Source organism: Natator depressus, chromosome 13, assembly GCF_965152275.1.
Source record: "Natator depressus isolate rNatDep1 chromosome 13, rNatDep2.hap1, whole genome shotgun sequence".
NCBI classification, from domain to species: Eukaryota; Metazoa; Chordata; order Testudines; family Cheloniidae; genus Natator; species Natator depressus.
The window spans coordinates 14,234,673-14,251,863 of NC_134246.1; the positions used below are offsets into that span (position 1 = coordinate 14,234,673).

The 17,191-nt window shown below is 40.2% G+C and overlaps 1 protein-coding gene across 5 annotated transcripts in view; it reads left to right on the plus strand.

The window, feature by feature from the left end:
- The first annotated feature begins 3,130 nt into the window (after positions 1-3,130).
- Positions 3,131-17,191, plus strand: part of BCAS1 (brain enriched myelin associated protein 1) — a 63,569-nt gene continuing 49,508 nt past the window's right edge. For all 5 annotated transcript variants that reach the window (XM_074969911.1, XM_074969912.1, XM_074969914.1 and 2 more), the window contains exons 1-3: positions 3,131-3,702; positions 15,387-15,530; positions 16,362-16,406. In XM_074969911.1, the coding sequence (XP_074826012.1) occupies positions 3,232-3,702; positions 15,387-15,530; positions 16,362-16,406 (660 nt within the window). In that variant the 5' untranslated portion in view covers positions 3,131-3,231. The remainder of the gene's footprint in view (positions 3,703-15,386; positions 15,531-16,361; positions 16,407-17,191) is intronic.

Sequence of the window (17,191 nt, forward strand, 5' to 3'; positions counted from 1 at the left end):
ACTCTAAGCTCACCCAGTGCAGCTGCTCTTCTTTTTGGTGATAATTAGAGACGTAAGTACTTTCTTGGCTTCACAAGCTATGTTTTAAAAAATGAGAATTTAACAAGATTCTCTCTCTAAAAAACACAGCATCTTTTATGATATAAGTGTCTTTATTTCCAGTGGACTTTTCTTGTCCTTGTTATTAACTGGAAAAAAAATGTCCATTTACCTTTTTGTTCTTTTTTTCTGGGTTGTCTTCCACATCCCTATCTGAATTCCTGAAATTCCTTCTCAAGTTTTCTTTCTCTAAATTACTAAGTGAAGGCCAGATACTGTAGTCCCTTCTCCGGCAAAACTCCTGAGGAAGTTCAGGAACTACACTAGACACCTTTAAAAATCTCAGCCAGTGCCGATCTGCATCTTTAGGCACCTAAGTAGATTCATAGATTCATAGATATTTAGGTCAGAAGGGACCACTATGATCATCCAGTCTGACCTCCTGCACAACGCAGGCCACAGAATTTCACCCACCACTCCTGCAAAAAACATCTCACCTATGTCTGTGCTATTGAAGTCCTCAAATCGTGGTTTAAAGACTTCAAGGAGCAGAGAATCCTCCAGCAAGTGATCCGTGCCCCATGCTACAGAGGAAGGCGAAAAACCTCCAGGGCCTCTTCCAATCTGCACTGGAGGAAAATTCCTTCCCGACCCCAAATATGGCGATCAGCTAAACCCTGAGCATATGGGCAAGATTCATCAGCCAGATACCCAGGAAAAAATTTTCTGTAGTAACTCAGATCCCTTTAACCTTTAACAATCTGGCCCTGTGTGCTTAGAGAGAGATATCAATAGTTAGTAGACCTTAAATTGATAGGGGAGTAGCTATTTAATAATTGTATGCAAACTTCTCTTTGCATGCACAGATGCTCAAACAGATGCACACTGAATATTGCAGAAGCAATTAGATAATATTGTTTTATTAAAGGCTAATAAAATTGTTGCCAGAATAAGTTATTTTCTTACATAAGCAGTAACAGGGAGGGCATAAAATGTGAGATTACCCTTTAAAGTACAGAGCTGGAAAAGGAAAAAATCTGTTTATTGACAAACTATAAATCACAAGTTAATGAAACCCCCACACACACACATGAGGAAGGAGGAGGAAAATACCAGATTGAAAGTGGTAAAAGTAGAGAAACTAAATGAACCGGCCCTTTTGGCATCTGGTAAGAACCTCACCTTGGTGATGAATCTCATTGTCACAGCCCTCCGTTTTCATCAGTTGTTTCCTTCCCTGCTGGCAAGCCTTTCAACAAATCCCATTTACATTCACCCTGGCATATCAGCTGACTCCTAAAGCTCTGTCTTTCTCTTGTCACTCCAGTTTATAGAAGGTTCCCACCTGCTGGTTGGTAGGCAGTAGTAGAATGGAGACAGCAGTGTCTGGAGTCTAAACTAATTACTCAAAGAGTTAACTTTATGACAAGAGTGTAAATTTGATTTACTTGTTGTGTATGGACCTAGGAACCCTCTTCTTGTCAACTCTTTGAAATGGGCCACCCGCATTACTACTACAAAAGTGATTTTTCCTCCCTTGGTATTCTACTGATAATTAAATTGTCTCGTTAGACTGACCCCCCCCACCTGGTAAGGCAACTCCCATCTTTTCATGTACTACATATAAATATATATGCTACTGTATTTTCCACTCCATGTGCATCTGATGAAGTGGGTTTTAGCCCACGAAAGCTTATGCCCAAATAAATTTTTGAGTCTCTAAGGTGCCACAAGGACTCTTCGTTGTTCTCTTTATTCTTTGTCTGTACATCACCTAGCACAATGGGGTATCGATTCATGACTGAGCTCCTAAGCACTACCACAATATAAATAATAATATATTCATCTTAGCTACACTGTGCATGCTGCTGTAAATCGGATTTCTCTTGTGCTCTATCAAGAAAAATCTCAGCAGAGTCATACTGTTGATCGTCAAGGACTATGATGTCCTTACTGTGCAATGGGAAAGGATCAAAATGAAATATTCTAGGCAGCATTGCTGTGATGTTCAAATTGTCATCTGCTGAACTAAGCCATTGTCTCAGCCATGTTACTGAATGTGAACTGCTTCTTTATGCCGCTGCTTCTTAGGTGATACCCGCTAGTACTGTTGCCTTTCAAGCATTTAATTTGAAGTGTACAAAAACTTAAAGGCAAAAAGCTAAACAAGGTGAAATTTGAGGAATTTTTTTCACAGTTCATTGCCAACTAGACAACAGTCTGTTTTACTGAAAAACTGGTCATTTTGCATGGGGTTTTGGCTAAAAAAAAATGGGTGCTTTCCCCAAGAATGAGCCCATTTCAGAGCAAAAATTGGCCCATTTTAAGTAAAACATTTTAAAATATGAAGTTTAAAAAAAATTCAAATGTTGAAAGTCCAATTTCAATGTTTCTCTGTTAAAATGGGCATTTTAGCAAGTTTTACAGAAAAGCATGGATGTGTTTATATAGCGCCTAGCACAATGGGATCCTGTTCTGAGTGGGATCTTTGGGTGCTGCCACAATATAAATATTAGATGACAAAATAAAGCAAACTGTAGAGGGTACCCAACTGGCATAGAGAGGCTAAGTGACTTTCCCAAGGGATCACATGGGAAGTCTGTGGCAGAATAGGGCTGAAGACTGAAGTTGGGTCTTCCAAGTTCTAGGCTAGTGCCCTAATCACTGGGCCATCCTTCCTCTCCCATCTCACTGTACCTCAGTTTCCCATCTGTAAAATGGAGTTGGGAATACTTTCTGCCCCTCCCCTTGTTAGTCTTTTTCTAGTTAGGATATAAGTCTGAGAAAAGAAATAATGGGCTTGATCCTAGGCTGGTGCTGAGCACCACAACTCTCACTGACTTCAGTGAGAACAGAGAACATCAGAAACTCAGAGAATCGGGCCTCAAAGTTAAGCAGAAGCTCACATTTTGTATCACAGAACACCACATTTACTTAACACATTGCAGTATATATTGTCTTCACACAGGCATTGCATTTTAGAATGAGTTTATTAAAGCTCTAGACCACCATGATTAATAGGATAACTTCCCCGCTTTGTTGGATAATTGCTGTTTTATGTTTCTATTTGCAGTGGATGCAAGGACAAGTGTTGAACAGAATAATGTGGCCGTTTCTTCCCAGAAGACAATAGAGATAAGCTCCACTTCTGATGCAAATGGAAAAAATCCTGGGACTGAGGCCAAGAAACCCATGCCAGCTGCAAAATTTCGTTTTCTCTTTGCTTTTTCACGGCCTGTACCAGGACGTACTGAAGAGCAAGCTACAGACTCATCAGTTGGATCAGCTAAGCTTGATGTCAGTTCAGAGATGCCTGAAGTGAACAAAGCATCAAGTGAGAACGCAGATAGTCCTGCAACAGCTGTGCTGGAGGAAGGGTCCGATAAAAACCTAAGCCAGGCCCCTTCTACAGCAGAACTTAGTGACACTGAACTAATAGCATTAGCAGCACCTGAGACAGAGGACGAAGCCTTATCAAAGACAAAACAAGTAACTTTCTTTGACAGACTCTTCAACCTGGAAAAGGGGAAGGAGAAAGAAAAGAGTAAGACACAAGTTGAAACCCAAGAGGAAAGCCAGACTACGGAAATTCCTGACGCAGGTATCACAGAGGAAGAGGCTGCTGGATTACAGAGCACACCAAACAATGTCCCACAGGGGAAGGCAAGTGTTTGAATGGGAATATGAATTTCTTCCTTAATGAAATCTCTTAGGAATATTAATGGTGCAGGACAGCATCATGTTCTGATGGTTGTGTGAATCAGGCAGCTAATACCCTTGTTTGGAGTGTGACTCCCCCACTTATCAGGAGTATCTAACAATCTCTGGAAGACGAAAAAAAGCTGTGGCATCTGTTTCATGACAAAATTGGTGATGTCTGACGTACAGCTTAAGTTCATTTGTATTTTTACCAAAGACTTGGGCAAGATAGCTATATTCATGCTTCATTAGTCTAGATGATGAACACCAGCTGGCTGCAAGTGTAAAAAATGTACTTGGAGCACAAGTGACTTTCATGCTTTAGGAGCTCAGTGTCTGATATTGAATGGTTTTAGGAAATTCTTTAGGCATATTTCACATGAAGCTTATAAAATACTAACTCACTCATTTTATGCACTAGCTACCTCTGAATATCATACATATTAGGTCACAACCTTTAGTGAAGACTAGAATACCATAGTAACTCTTCGCACTTTGTATGTGTAGTGCTCTTCATCCAAAGAATGATAATTCTTTAGAATGGATAGGAATGAATTTTAGAGACAGGGAAAATGAAGCATTAAGAAGTTAAGTGACTTGCCCAAGGTCATATGCTAGTCACTAGCAGAGCTGGAAATAGACCTTGACTCTCTTGTGTGCTTTATAGATAAGATCTCAGCATTTGAGATAAGCAGTTGTTTTGTATCTATAGCAATTGTTCTGATGCTACTTTTGAGTTGCTTTATACTTGTCTCAAATGTGATGGCTCTTTTTACTCTTCCTGTAGAATAGCGGGTAGTAGCAAGAAGTAAATGTGCAGTGGTTTATTATTAATTTTATTTTATTTTTTATTTATGAAGGGTGTTAGCACTCTGAAGTAGAACTAGTGGAATGTAGGAGGAAATGTAATCAGAGTTCTTTCTGTTTTTAAATGATTATTAATAGGTTCTTAAACTTAATGGGGCAAATCAACATAGCTTCATTGACTTCAACACAGTAACGCTACTTTACAACAGCTGAGCATCCAGCCCAAATTTTTTCTAAGGGATGAGTTCAGGCTTCATCTGTAAATTTTTATACCATCAAAATTACTAGAGATTGATTTTGCATATCATGGCACTTCAAGCATGGCTATGTTGCTCAAAGGGCCAGCCCCTCACCAGGTGTAAAGTGGTGTAACTCTACTGTTTGCGTCAATGTGCTAATTTGCATCAGCTGAGGATCTAGCTCAAATATTTTTATGACCTCTGGGGAAAAAAGAAATTATAAAAACTGGACAGCTGTTTACCAGAATCTATGGAGGAAATGGCAATTTTAAGAGCAATTATTATTTTGATGGCTCTAGCATAAGTCTTCTAATTACATTAATGGTGGAATATCACTAACTGCTGCCTTGAGCACTGTTGACAATGTCTCTGAACGAGATCAGTTTGCCTTCTGAATATATTATTGCAGTAATGTTTCTAAAATAAGTCTCTCTTTTTCTACTCTGAAATTCATCCCCCCCCCCCCCCCCCCGAGGTTTGGTATCTCAGTTCTGGAGGATCTCAGCCCCAGAATAAATCTATTTATCAATTTTTTTTTAAGGTTTGCAAGTTTCTTTTAAGATAAGAGTTTGAAAAAATAGAAGTTTACTGATAACAAATGTGTTTTGTGCCTGTCCTTCAAAAATGGTGCACAATCACTGGGTATTTCAGACAGCTAATTTCTAACATATGGGATATAGTGCCTATGCACACTTGTGTATTAGTGTTTTGACTTGGACTCATGGAATCTAAAATCATCCACTGATTAAAGCAGAGCTGAATGAATAATCCACAATGAATAATGTATTCAGTATACATTGCCTTTTCTTTCAGTTTGCAAATTATCCAGGGAAAGACTGATATTCTGCCAGTATTAAAAAAATTTACAAATTTCTTCAAGATTAAGTCTTGGCCTATAGCTGATTAGAATTGTTACCTTTACAGTTAAATATAAAATTCACAATTCATGCTTTGTTTGCTAATTTCTTTAGACTTGACCTATGCCATTTTACTTTACTAGGAATGGTTTGCTCACAGGTAAACCCCTGAGAGGAGACACAACTTATACCAGAAATAAAGAATGTTTTTAGAGCTATGTCTTATGCCTGTTCCCCAAACAAAATAAGCTATATCAGCAAACCGACATTGCTATAACTGCATCTACAGTTGGGATTTTTGCTGGAATAAAAATGTTATAGAGAATCACACCCCTCGCTGACTGGCAAACACTTCTAGTTGGCCTATGATTCTCTTTTTTTATGTTAAGCAACCACAAAGCAAACATTTCAAATTGCATATTTGATTATAAAATGGGCAGTGTCCAGTTCATGCTGTTGATTGGTGCAAGCAGTGAAACATGAAGCATACATTGTACACTGCAATACATAATCAAAAGTAGCTTTTCACTAGGAATTTGAGTTCAACATTTGCTTGTTGTGAACAAATTCTCACTCTGTAAACCTCAAGCATGCGAGCGTTTGTTAAAAGTGAACATCAATGCATCATAAACATGATCAAATCAAAGTAAACTTTTCCAGCTCAGACAATTACACGTTAGAAATGTTTCTGCTATTCCACAGCTCTAGCTTGGATACTTGGACATCAACTGTTACTCATGTTGAATACTACCTTCAACCCCAATCCTGTAAAGACCTATACATATGAAATCAATGGGACTACTTGGAGTAGTAAAGTTAAGCACATGCATAAGTATTTGCAGGATTGGGGCCTTAGTTTGCATATAAGGCCTTTGGAATTCAGTGGAACTACTTGTGGACTAACTCCCTGATTCTGTAAATACTCTTAACTTTCAGCATGGGAATGGTCCCAGTGAAGTCACAAATGTACATAGGTGCTTGTAGGGTAAGGGCCTCAATGTGAGAGTGAAACTTCAGCCTTAGCCTTGACTTTTGTGGCATTTCTTTGTATATTTGAGGGACAGAACACAAAAAAGCAGGGGGTGGGGGAGCCTGAGACCTTTTATGATGAGCCAGGAATGAACATTGTATAGCCAGATTAAACGAGGTGATAAAAATGCTGTCAAATTTATAATTATTCTTAAGTTGCTGAGCTTTGCTTTAATTCCATCTGATTAAACTAAGGCCTGGCCTCTGTCTTCAAATTCACACATACTATGTTTCCTGTAAAACTAGTTACTTTGCATGTATGATGGCAGAAGGATTAAGATTTAAGATTATACCCCAAATCCCCCAAACAGTTGCTAATTTAACTTGATTGTGTCTGCACAATGTTACACAATTAAAAAGAAACTCAAGTTATTGCTGTTGGCACATTATCGGTTTTGGTGGATTGTGATTTGTAGCCTTTATAAGAGCCTGTTCAAGTCAAAACATCACTGAGGTTGAGAACCAACAAATAACCAGTTACACTGCTGGTAAGTGAAAGATAGACTCCACAGTTTTAATTTAGGAGTTGCACAAGCATTCAGTGTTTGACAAACCAGTCTTTATTTTCGTGGTCTACAAAACTACATTCACATCACAGCATAATCAAAACAAGGACAGATTCATGAATTGATGAAGAATTTACTATTTAAGCCAAAGAAAAGATAAATTATTTGCCTGAAATGTTTCACTGAGCCAGGATTCATACAAACAAAAGTGTTGGCAGGATTACATTCTTTTGATACGTTTTTCTAATGATTGAACTAAGATTATAGTATAAACCCTTAATTACTCAAAAGCTTGGCTCCTTATAGAAATGCATTTACCCAGGAACATTTAGCTCCTAATGCTGACTTTCCTCCTATGTTATTTCCAGAGTTTTTTTATTAGCATTTGTCTTTGCAGAGCACATTGTGGAATGTGCTGATGCAGAGCTTTTTGTGGATATTTAAATACAGCTCTAGATTGTGAGGTTCCATATTTATTACCTCCTCCTGACTTACACTGTAAGGGACTGATGCTGCATTCCTTACTTCAGAAAATTCCTGTTGAAAGTAGTGCTGGGCCACAATTAAAGCCCCATATCACGACACAGGTTTGGGTCTGAATTTGCAACTTGAATGTTGATGGAGGCTAATAGTTTAGGGAAGCTCCTTGTACAAAACGGGTGATTATAGGGCAAAAAGGTAACTGTGTGTGAAACTGCCCACTGTCCAGAGGAAAAGGTGTATCTCGTGAGTGCAATTTGCTTGTTTGCTCCTCTGTTCACCCATTTTGCTGATGCAGTTTGGTTGCTTGCATATGAAAATATGAGCTGTGCAACATGCGTGGGGGTCTACTGAGGGGAAAGAAAGGGTCATTGAGGATTTAGTTGTGCTTTGTGGCATGTTGGGCTTTGAGTTGGCTCTGGTAGCATGGTGCCTCAGGCTCTTTAAATCCTCCACCTCTCTGCACACTGTGTAGCCTGGCTCTCGTAGGAGTGTTTCAGGTCAGCAATGAGATGCGTTGGAACGGCTGTATGAACATAAAGAACCTACTCCTACTTGACCAATGATGGCCGCAAGACAGTCCTGTGTTTGTTTTGCGTGTGTGTGTGTTTTTCATTTCTATTTGAGAGTATGTGTGTGAGAAATAGAGAGAGAGAAACTCAGGTTAACGTCACTAAACAATTCTCACTGAAGTTCTTTTGCTGATGTCACCAGTTTCAAGCACTCTGTTGAGGTTAGTTTTGCTTAGCAATGTATATTCTGCGTCCTGTTTTTTTGGTCTGTTGCCTCACACTTAACTGTCCCTTTCCCATCTGAAGTAGAGCTAGCTTTTATCACGTGTCCAGTACCACTATACATGGTATCCTTGGAAGAATGGCCACTGAAACTGGCATAGACTGCATGTGTTTTGCAGGGAACATACTGTTTTTGGAAAGGCTTTGGCCTGTAATTGCCAGCTGTACAAACAATTGTGTCAGGTCCTTGCAAGAAATTTCTAAATAGCCTGTTAAAACATTCTGAGCCATTGTGATGCATATCTTTCTGTGGTAGACTTGCAAAATGGTGGCTTGGAGATTTAAGCAGGTAAAATCCTGTTATTGTTAATGAAACCAGTGTACTTAACTCCTTGCCTACAGGTCTAAGAATGTACCCCACTCTGTGCACACTTCACAACGCCAAAGAAACCCTCTAGTAAAGTTTTTTAATTGCATTCATGATTTCACATGCTCAGAATTCCTCTTCCCTCCTCCCCCAGCCCACTTGCCCATACAAATATATGCTCCTTTGTAAATCATATGTAAATAGTTCTTTTAAAATTCTGTGATACAGAAGAAGAAAATCTCAGAAACATGACCCAAAGCAATATTTCTTTGAAAAAGTGAAGATTGATAGAAATGCCTAATGGCAGGTTGATAGAAACCTCCTATCCGCCTTTCTAACGCCAGCAAGTCCTTTCTCTCAAGGTATTTCAAAGCTACCACCTATTGAAGATACATTGGCAACTTTTTTTTCAATTTTGTCCCTCAAAGAAAGTGGGAACGTCATCTCCTAACGGCTATTACTACTACTTGTGTCACCAGTTTCTCTGCCCCTGGTAAATCCATACTGCAGTTTCAGGAAAATGTACTGTATGATTATAAGTTGTTATTAGTATTGAAATAACACTTAGAGGCCACTACCAAGATCAGGGCCCCCTTGTGCCGGGCCCTGTAATTACTGAGCGTTATATGTGTGCGTGCATGCGTGTCTGTCTGTCTCTGTGAAGAGCTCCGTCTAAATAGACAAGGCAGACAAAGGGTTGGAGAAATGTAGTATTAATGTCATCCCCACTTTACAGACGAGGAAATTATGCTCAGAGAGATTAAAGCCGAGATTAACAAAGGTATTTAGGTACCTAAAGATGCAGATAGGTGCCTAATCTCCACAGGTGCTTTTGTATCTACAGCTAGGCACCTACCTGCATTTTTAGTGCCTAAATACCTTTGTAAATCTGGCCCTGTGTGATTTGCCAGGATTATACAGGAAGCCTATAGCAGAGCTGAGAAACAAACCCTGATCTCCCAAGTCTAGAGCCTACCTTACTACTCAGAGATTTCTGGTGATTGGATTTGCATGAGTGTCCCTTTCTCATCTTGTCCCTCAGTGCTGTGCAAGGCGTATAGACAGCCCCTGTATCAGCACTTGAGCTGTGCTGGAATGTTCCGGATGGCGTTTTGGTATTTCTGACGGGGTGCAATGAAGAGGGGAGCACAATGAAGGGGGTCAGGAGGCACAAAAGAGAGAGATGGGGAGCCATGCCCTCCTCCCACAGCTAGCTCTGAGCAGCAACCCAGAAGCCACGGCTTCTCCTCACGGGCACGCCCAAGCCAGCAATGTGGGGCGGCTCCGCAGTAGGGGTCAGTTGCCTGCATCCTCACCCAATGGGGAGCCCCTGCTGGCGTTCTGGCACTGTGGGCTAGGAGGAGAGGCCAAGGCAGGGCCAAGAAGGGAGGTAGAAGCTGCTGGGTCTACACTCAGAGCCGGCCAAGGGGGAGGCTTGGGCACCCCTTCATTGTGCCCTGTCCCTGCCTTCCCTATGGTCAGTGCTGCGGGCACCCTCTTCTTCCCCCCAGGGAGCCCTGTACCACTGCACAGGCTGAAGGGTCCTGGCAGGAGTATAGAGCCCCCTCACCCCCTTTTTGCTGCCAGTAAGTCGACTCACAGTGATGTCATCAAGGCTTTTTTTTTTTTTTTAGAACTCAAGCACAGCTCTATACAGCAGTCTTCATGCTAAACATCCTCCCCCCTGAGAAAATAACAGCGGCCTGCTCCATGAGCAGTGGAGGTACAAGGGTACAAGGAACCTTCCTTCCATACCCTCCTTATGCCCCAACTTGTGTAGTACATCTAGAGACCAGGCTGAATTCAGTCCCTGTGCTCTCTGAGTGCAAAAACTCCTTCCTCCCTATTCACTGGGGAGGTGCTCGCTACCCATGGGAGTGGCAGGGAGGTGATGGGGCTGGGCCCCCAATGCTCCGTGTACCAGCCCATCAAACAGGATTGGAGCATAGGAGAGAGCAGGTTCCACCTATGGCTAGGGAGCTCCTGTGCTCGCCCTGGGACAGGCAGCTTGATCTAACTATAAGTAAACGAATCAATATAAACTCAGATGCATTTGTCCGCACTGTACTGCACTCATCACTATAGTTACCTAGACAATAAAGTACCTTCTCAAAATGCCAATATTTACCGCCTGGAGAGGAGGTAAACTTTGTTGAGGGAGTGAAAAGGGCAGTATGTCCCTAGTGCATTTAAAAATGCACTTCCATTTTAGTTTATTTAGCTCATTAGTGAATACGTCACTAAAGGGTACAGAAATATTTCTCTTTCTGTTGTTTTTTTCCTTTTTTTGTTGTAATATCTGCACCCCTGGTGGGTGTGGAATAGAAGGTAAAAAACTAGTAACTGATAAGATCTTAGGCCCCAAGTCAATAATGCATTGAAACAGTGCTGAATCAGAACATCTCTGCACTGAATACAGTAATGGACTACACTTACAGTACAATACTGCATACATCATTCTAGCATGAAATCTGTTTTCTTGCCACGGTTTAGTAGATTATAATCAGAGCTAGTCGAAAAATTTTGAATGTTCAAAATTTGTAAAAAGTTTTTGATTTTTTTTCCAATTATTTTTACAAAAAATCTTATGGATGATCAAAAAATTGTAAGTTTGACATTTCCAAGAAAAAAATTGAATTTTTTTTGAAAAAGAGTTTCTAATTTTTTGTTATTATGTTTAATAATGAAGCTTTGTTTCTGAGATGTAAGCAAAAATTAAAGAAAACCCCACAAACCGATTTAACAGAAAACAACCCACAAGCTTTTAAAGGCTCCAGGTTCCATATTGGTTATCTGATCTATGAACAGACTTCGCATGTGTCGTCATTCCTTCAAGCATGACAGACTGGAGTCATTTAAAGTAATTGGGGTGTGCTGTTTGCCATGAAAAAGGAGGAGCAAGAAGAAATGGCAGGGTTCATAACAGGTCTCTGAGCTGTACGTTGGACCCTGACCTGGCTGCTGGTCTTTCTAGTGTACTGCATTGGTATTTTCAAGGCAAAACTTATTATTATTATTTTTTTAAGAACTGCAAAATCTCTTTCTTCGCATCTCAAACTAGTGTGTTTGATGGCACTACAAGAAAGCAAACTGACAATAGGGACAACTGCCTGGTGGCATCCTTACAGCAAAGGACTGCAAACAGTAAATTAGAGCTTAAGAAAAAAGGACTATAGCCCGCCTGAAGGTGGAGGGTGGTGCATTAACAGAGTCACCGGTAGGCAAGACAGCTACTCAGTTTGGTGAGGAGGCTACTCATCCTGGGAGGGTATAGCGCAGCCTGGGCTGCACGCTTGCTCCCAGCAGAAATACCCATTTCCAAATGAATGGCTACTGAGCATCGCGTTTCTATAATGTGGATAACAGCTCAGCACATGGTCTCCCCATTATGCCAATCCCCCATGCAGAAAAGCAGTGTGTGCATCTCAGCAAAGACTCGATCCTGTATCCATTGAAGTTGATGGTAACGCTGCCGTTGACTTTAATTGTGCAGGATCAAATGTCCTATGTAAATCTCATTTCTGCTTTCTATCAGCATCAAGCAAGACCTTAGAACAGCAAGAAGCCCAAGGTACGAGAATAATTTCGTGTCCGGGACCACCAGAGCTGATTGGAAAATGGAATTGCTATCCCATAGGAAATTTTGAAATTTCAAAATTTGTTGTCCCCAAGAAAAGTGGGTGCACGGAGAATACTTAAATATTAATTGCAACGTTCACTTTTTGAAATTCTGCCTGAATGGTGAAAGAGGACACTTGTTTTGCACCTTCTGCCTCATAAAATGTAAGTTATGTGGTTCAGTTCATATATACTGATCAGTGAATAGTCTTGAGACTAAAACTTAGTGGCTTAGTAAATGAATGGATGATGCTGTGTAGCTGAGTGAAGTTTTCATTAATTCCTGCTATTTTACCATAACTAACACGTCTCATTGAAACCATTTTTTCCCAATTTGCCCCAGTCTTTGATGTATTAATATCTCCAGTAGGGCAAAGCTATTGAAAACATTAAAGTAGAGACTGGTATCACTAGGTCCAAGTACCAGCCATTAAGACAGGGACAACTTAGGACCCAGATTTTCCAAACTGTGCATGTGCCAAAACGCATAGAAGTAAATGCCTACTTTGCAAATGCCACTGTGCAAATGAATGGTTAATGCAACATGGTAATTTACACATTGGGGGTGAGTGAGGATCCTAGCGTCTACATATAAAGACTAAAATGGGCGACATATTAAAGAAAAAGGACAAAACAAGCTATATAGTTAAGTGGCTTTAAAAAAATAAATAAGTTCAAGGGATGATTAACTTAATTACCTGAGGGTTCAAAGGCCAGATATTTATCTAGTGTAAATAAGCATGGCTGCACTGAATTCCACTATATAATTATTATCTATTTAGAAAGAAGGAGCATTTCTCAGTCCTTAATCAGAGACATTTGATACAAGAAAATTACAGAAAACTATCTGGATTAAAATTATAGGGGGCCCAATTTTCAGTGGAACCTCAACCGAACCCCATCTTCTATGAACACTTCTTTTGCATAGCCCATCCAGCAGTCCCATCCGTGCACCTGCATACCTAGCTGGTAGGACTTTTGCTATCTCATAGTGATCTTCTGTTAGAGATACAAGGCAGGTGAGGTAATATCTTTTATTGAACCAACTTCTGTTGGTGAGAGAGACAAGCTGTTGAGCTTACACAGAGCTCTTTTTCGGGCTCTTCATAGATCTTCTGCGTCCTGCTGCTCTTCATGTAGGCTTTTGAAATGAAGACAATTGGGCCATCTTCTCCTCTCCCCTTCTGCAGCATGGAAAGGTGCAGAATTGCCCTAAACACATGGAGTAGGTGTGGGGAGGCCCCAGGGAAGTGAGAGAGAATTATGCACCCACTGTGAAGTTGCTTCTTATCTATCTGGAAGAAGCTCAGCTCCCTCAAGATAGGTGGATATAGGCAGACCAAAAGGGGAGAAGTTGAGGAAACAACCCGTCTCTGTGATGTGTTCCCCTCTCAGGATAGAGTGCAGTTTGAATCATCAGTTGTTATTGTTCTGGGCAGAGAAATACAAGCTGAGCGCTCCCCCAATCCAGGCATTTTCAGCTGACCAGTTATGGCCAGATTCAGGTCCCCCTATGCCATCACAGCAGTATGGAAAGGCCAGAACAGGGGAAAGAACCTGGCTTATTGTTTGTTGGGTCACAAACTCTAACTCTGAAAAACTTTACTCATGTGATCTGTCCTACTTACTGCAACAGGACTGCTCACATAAGTAGGATTTGCAGGAGCAAGCCCCCAAAATAGATTATTAATGGAGAAAGGGAACCTGAGTGTTAATAAAGGGGGGAAAGAAGAATATGCCCAATCATTGTTCAAAGAGTCATTTATACGTAAAACACTGTAAACTGAAATTGAATTCACTCATGTTCATGTGTATAAATCCATACAGTGGTGATTAACTGATCTATTAGCCTCTTTAGAGTTACAAAGTTATCTACTAGGAGCAGAGATCCCTAACTGGTCTGCTTGCACTTTGCTAATCGCACTGTTATTTGTTAGTTACAATGAGATCCACTGCATTTGAATAGTCTGCTAACTGAGCCCTAAAGCCCAGAGATCGATCCTACAAGGTGTTCAGTGCCCCAACATCCACAGACTTCCGTGAAGATGGGGAGGGTCAGTACCTCTCAAGAGGCACTTAGGAATTTGCAAGATCAAGACCTAAAGATGTGTGGGGACTCACACTTTTATGTTATTTCTTTTATGTATTCATGTAAAAGATATTTGGGAAGGGGGAGGTGAATTTTTTGCACAGCTCTTTAGGTAGTTTCTGAGTCATCAGTGGTGTCAAGATTGTAAATAATGAAGACAGTCTAAGGGCCACATTTTCTAAAAGTTCCAGGTTTTGAGAAAAGCTCAACAGGGTGGATATTGTACTCTTTTGAAAATCAGGCTGTAAATGTACTAACGGCAGCTACTAAGCACTTCTGAAAATCTGGCCCTTATTTACTGCCTATATGGGAAGTGAGTGTCTTTGAAAATAGATTCCCAATTCTGAGTGTGAGCATAGGAAGAACTGTCCTGATTGTACTGTTTGGAAAATCTGGCCCTGCTGAGAGACAGCTGTGTGTGGCTTAAAAAGCTAGGGTTATTGTTGATATTTGGTGGTGGTTTGAGAGGTTTTTTTAATATTGTTTGTGTTTTCTAAATAAAAATTATTTCTGGAAATTGCAGAAATATTGAGGAGCAGAAGCTTTCTTTGTATGTTGTAATCAGACACTGCGGCTTCAAAGGCCAAAATCTCAGCCATTTGTTCCTGTTCACAAGTGCTAAGCCATGTTGGTAGAAAAAGGGGGTTGTTTTGCTGCATGCAACTTTATTTGCTATGTGTGTTATCCTCTGTAGCTCAGAACAGTGTTCCTCTTGCCAGCTGCAAATGCTTACTACATTAGAAGAGAGGGACAAAAAGATTTGTATAAATGCTCGATTGTTCTGAATATGTAGGCTGGATAAGTATGGCTGGAATTGGGGTTATGACTCTGAGAGCAACAGGATGCAAATCACAAGTGTTACTTTTACATTCCACTGGAAATTAAACAAGCTGGGTCTGAAGAAACTGTGCTTCTTTTTTAGGACATAGATGACTGCAACCAAAAAGCCGTGCAGCAAGGCTCAGCAGGTGTCAATACTGACGAGGCAGCGGTAAAACAAGAGAACCCCAAGGCATTTGCCACAACAGAGTCCAATAATTCTGTCATGAGTTTCTTTAAAACATTGGTAAGTCTTTGCCTACAGTTTTGCTGTGTAGGGAACACCTAAAAACAAAGAGTGTGTATTAAATTCCAATCTATATGCATCTATGAATGTCTAATATGCTTATCTCAGGTACCAAATATTAATGTTGTAAAACTAAACTGATGCCTTAGAGAATGCTTAGATTGGTAGGTAGAGAGAGAGACTGTGCAATAGTTACTTAATGGTATTGATTAGGAAAACTTCCTCTACTGTTATAGACTATTTTAGAACCCAAGTCATTCAGTTCTGTTAAAAATATTTTTTGTGAGTTAAAACTTGCTTTGAAAATGTCTAAATGTGCAAACAAAACAATCATCAGTTACTGGCAGCACAAATGTAAGTCAAGGAAGAGACAGGAAAACCATTAAGTACAAAGAAGAACAATAGTTGTTAATGAGAGAGGAAGCAGGGTAATGAAAATGCTAAATTAGCCATGCAAAAGGACAGCAAATGCCATAGGTTATAATCTAGGAGGATCAGAATTCATGATTGGGTTCACCTTTAGGGAATAATAGAACCTGCAGGTTGTCTAATATATTTTTTATCTTGATTTTTATCTTTCCGGACACTGTCTCAAAATTACATTCAGGAAATGAATTAATCTCATATTAATATGCAATAAGTCTTTCCCATTTGGAAAGCAAAATAGAGTTTGATATTGTAGGTTGCATGTGTTTTCTTTCCCTTATGTCATAGATAAGCCTGCTAGGTTCTAACTAACTGATGAAATTCCAGATCCTTCCTATTGAAAGAAACTGAATTTGGACATATTTCATCCACTATTACAGTATTTTGTTTTCTCAAATATTTAAGGTTTCACCAAGCAAATCAGAAGCCAAAAGTGACTCTGAGGACAAGGTAGGCAGTTTGCTTGATGTTTTTCTCTCTGTCATTACCATTACAGTGTGCTCAGATTGGCTTCAATGCTATCCTTTCTTCTCCTGTGCCTTCCCTTCATCTGTACATGAGGTTACTGTTTGTTGTAATAAAACAAACAGTAACCTTTCAGAAATAAAATACAAAAGAAGAAAGATGACCATAGACTAGTCTATTTTTTCCATTCAGTTTCAAATAATGTGCTGAATGTACTACTTAATTCACTTCCCGTGTTAGAAGTTTGAAGCTGAAATAGTAATATTGTTATATTGGAAGTTATTTAGATTCTCAAACTAGATCAGTTTGGGGTTTCTGGATGAAATTCTGGGCCCACTGAATTTAATTGCAAAATTCCCATTAACTACTATAGGGTCAGGATTTCTTTATGATTTTGCTTATACAGCTATGCAAAGCTGCCAGTTTTCACTTCCTATTATTTAAATGTGAATATAGCTCTTTTTCTTGAGGCCTTGCATACAGGGCGACATTCTCACCTCTTTGTACATAGGGTCACAGAAGTCTTTCAGCACATGCAGAACTGTAGCTATTCTGTGCAGGGTGTGGAACAGGTCCATAGGAAGATGACAACACATTCTGCTCTTGTTGGAGCTGGGGTCCAAACCAGATGCCATTGGTGGGAACATGCCCACCAGGGGTCTGATCTAACTCCCATTTTAATCAGTGGGAAGACTTTCAGTGATTTCAGTGGGACCAGACCCGACACCTTCATTGTGTGTCTCTAGCGGTCACACTAGGAGCATGCTGTA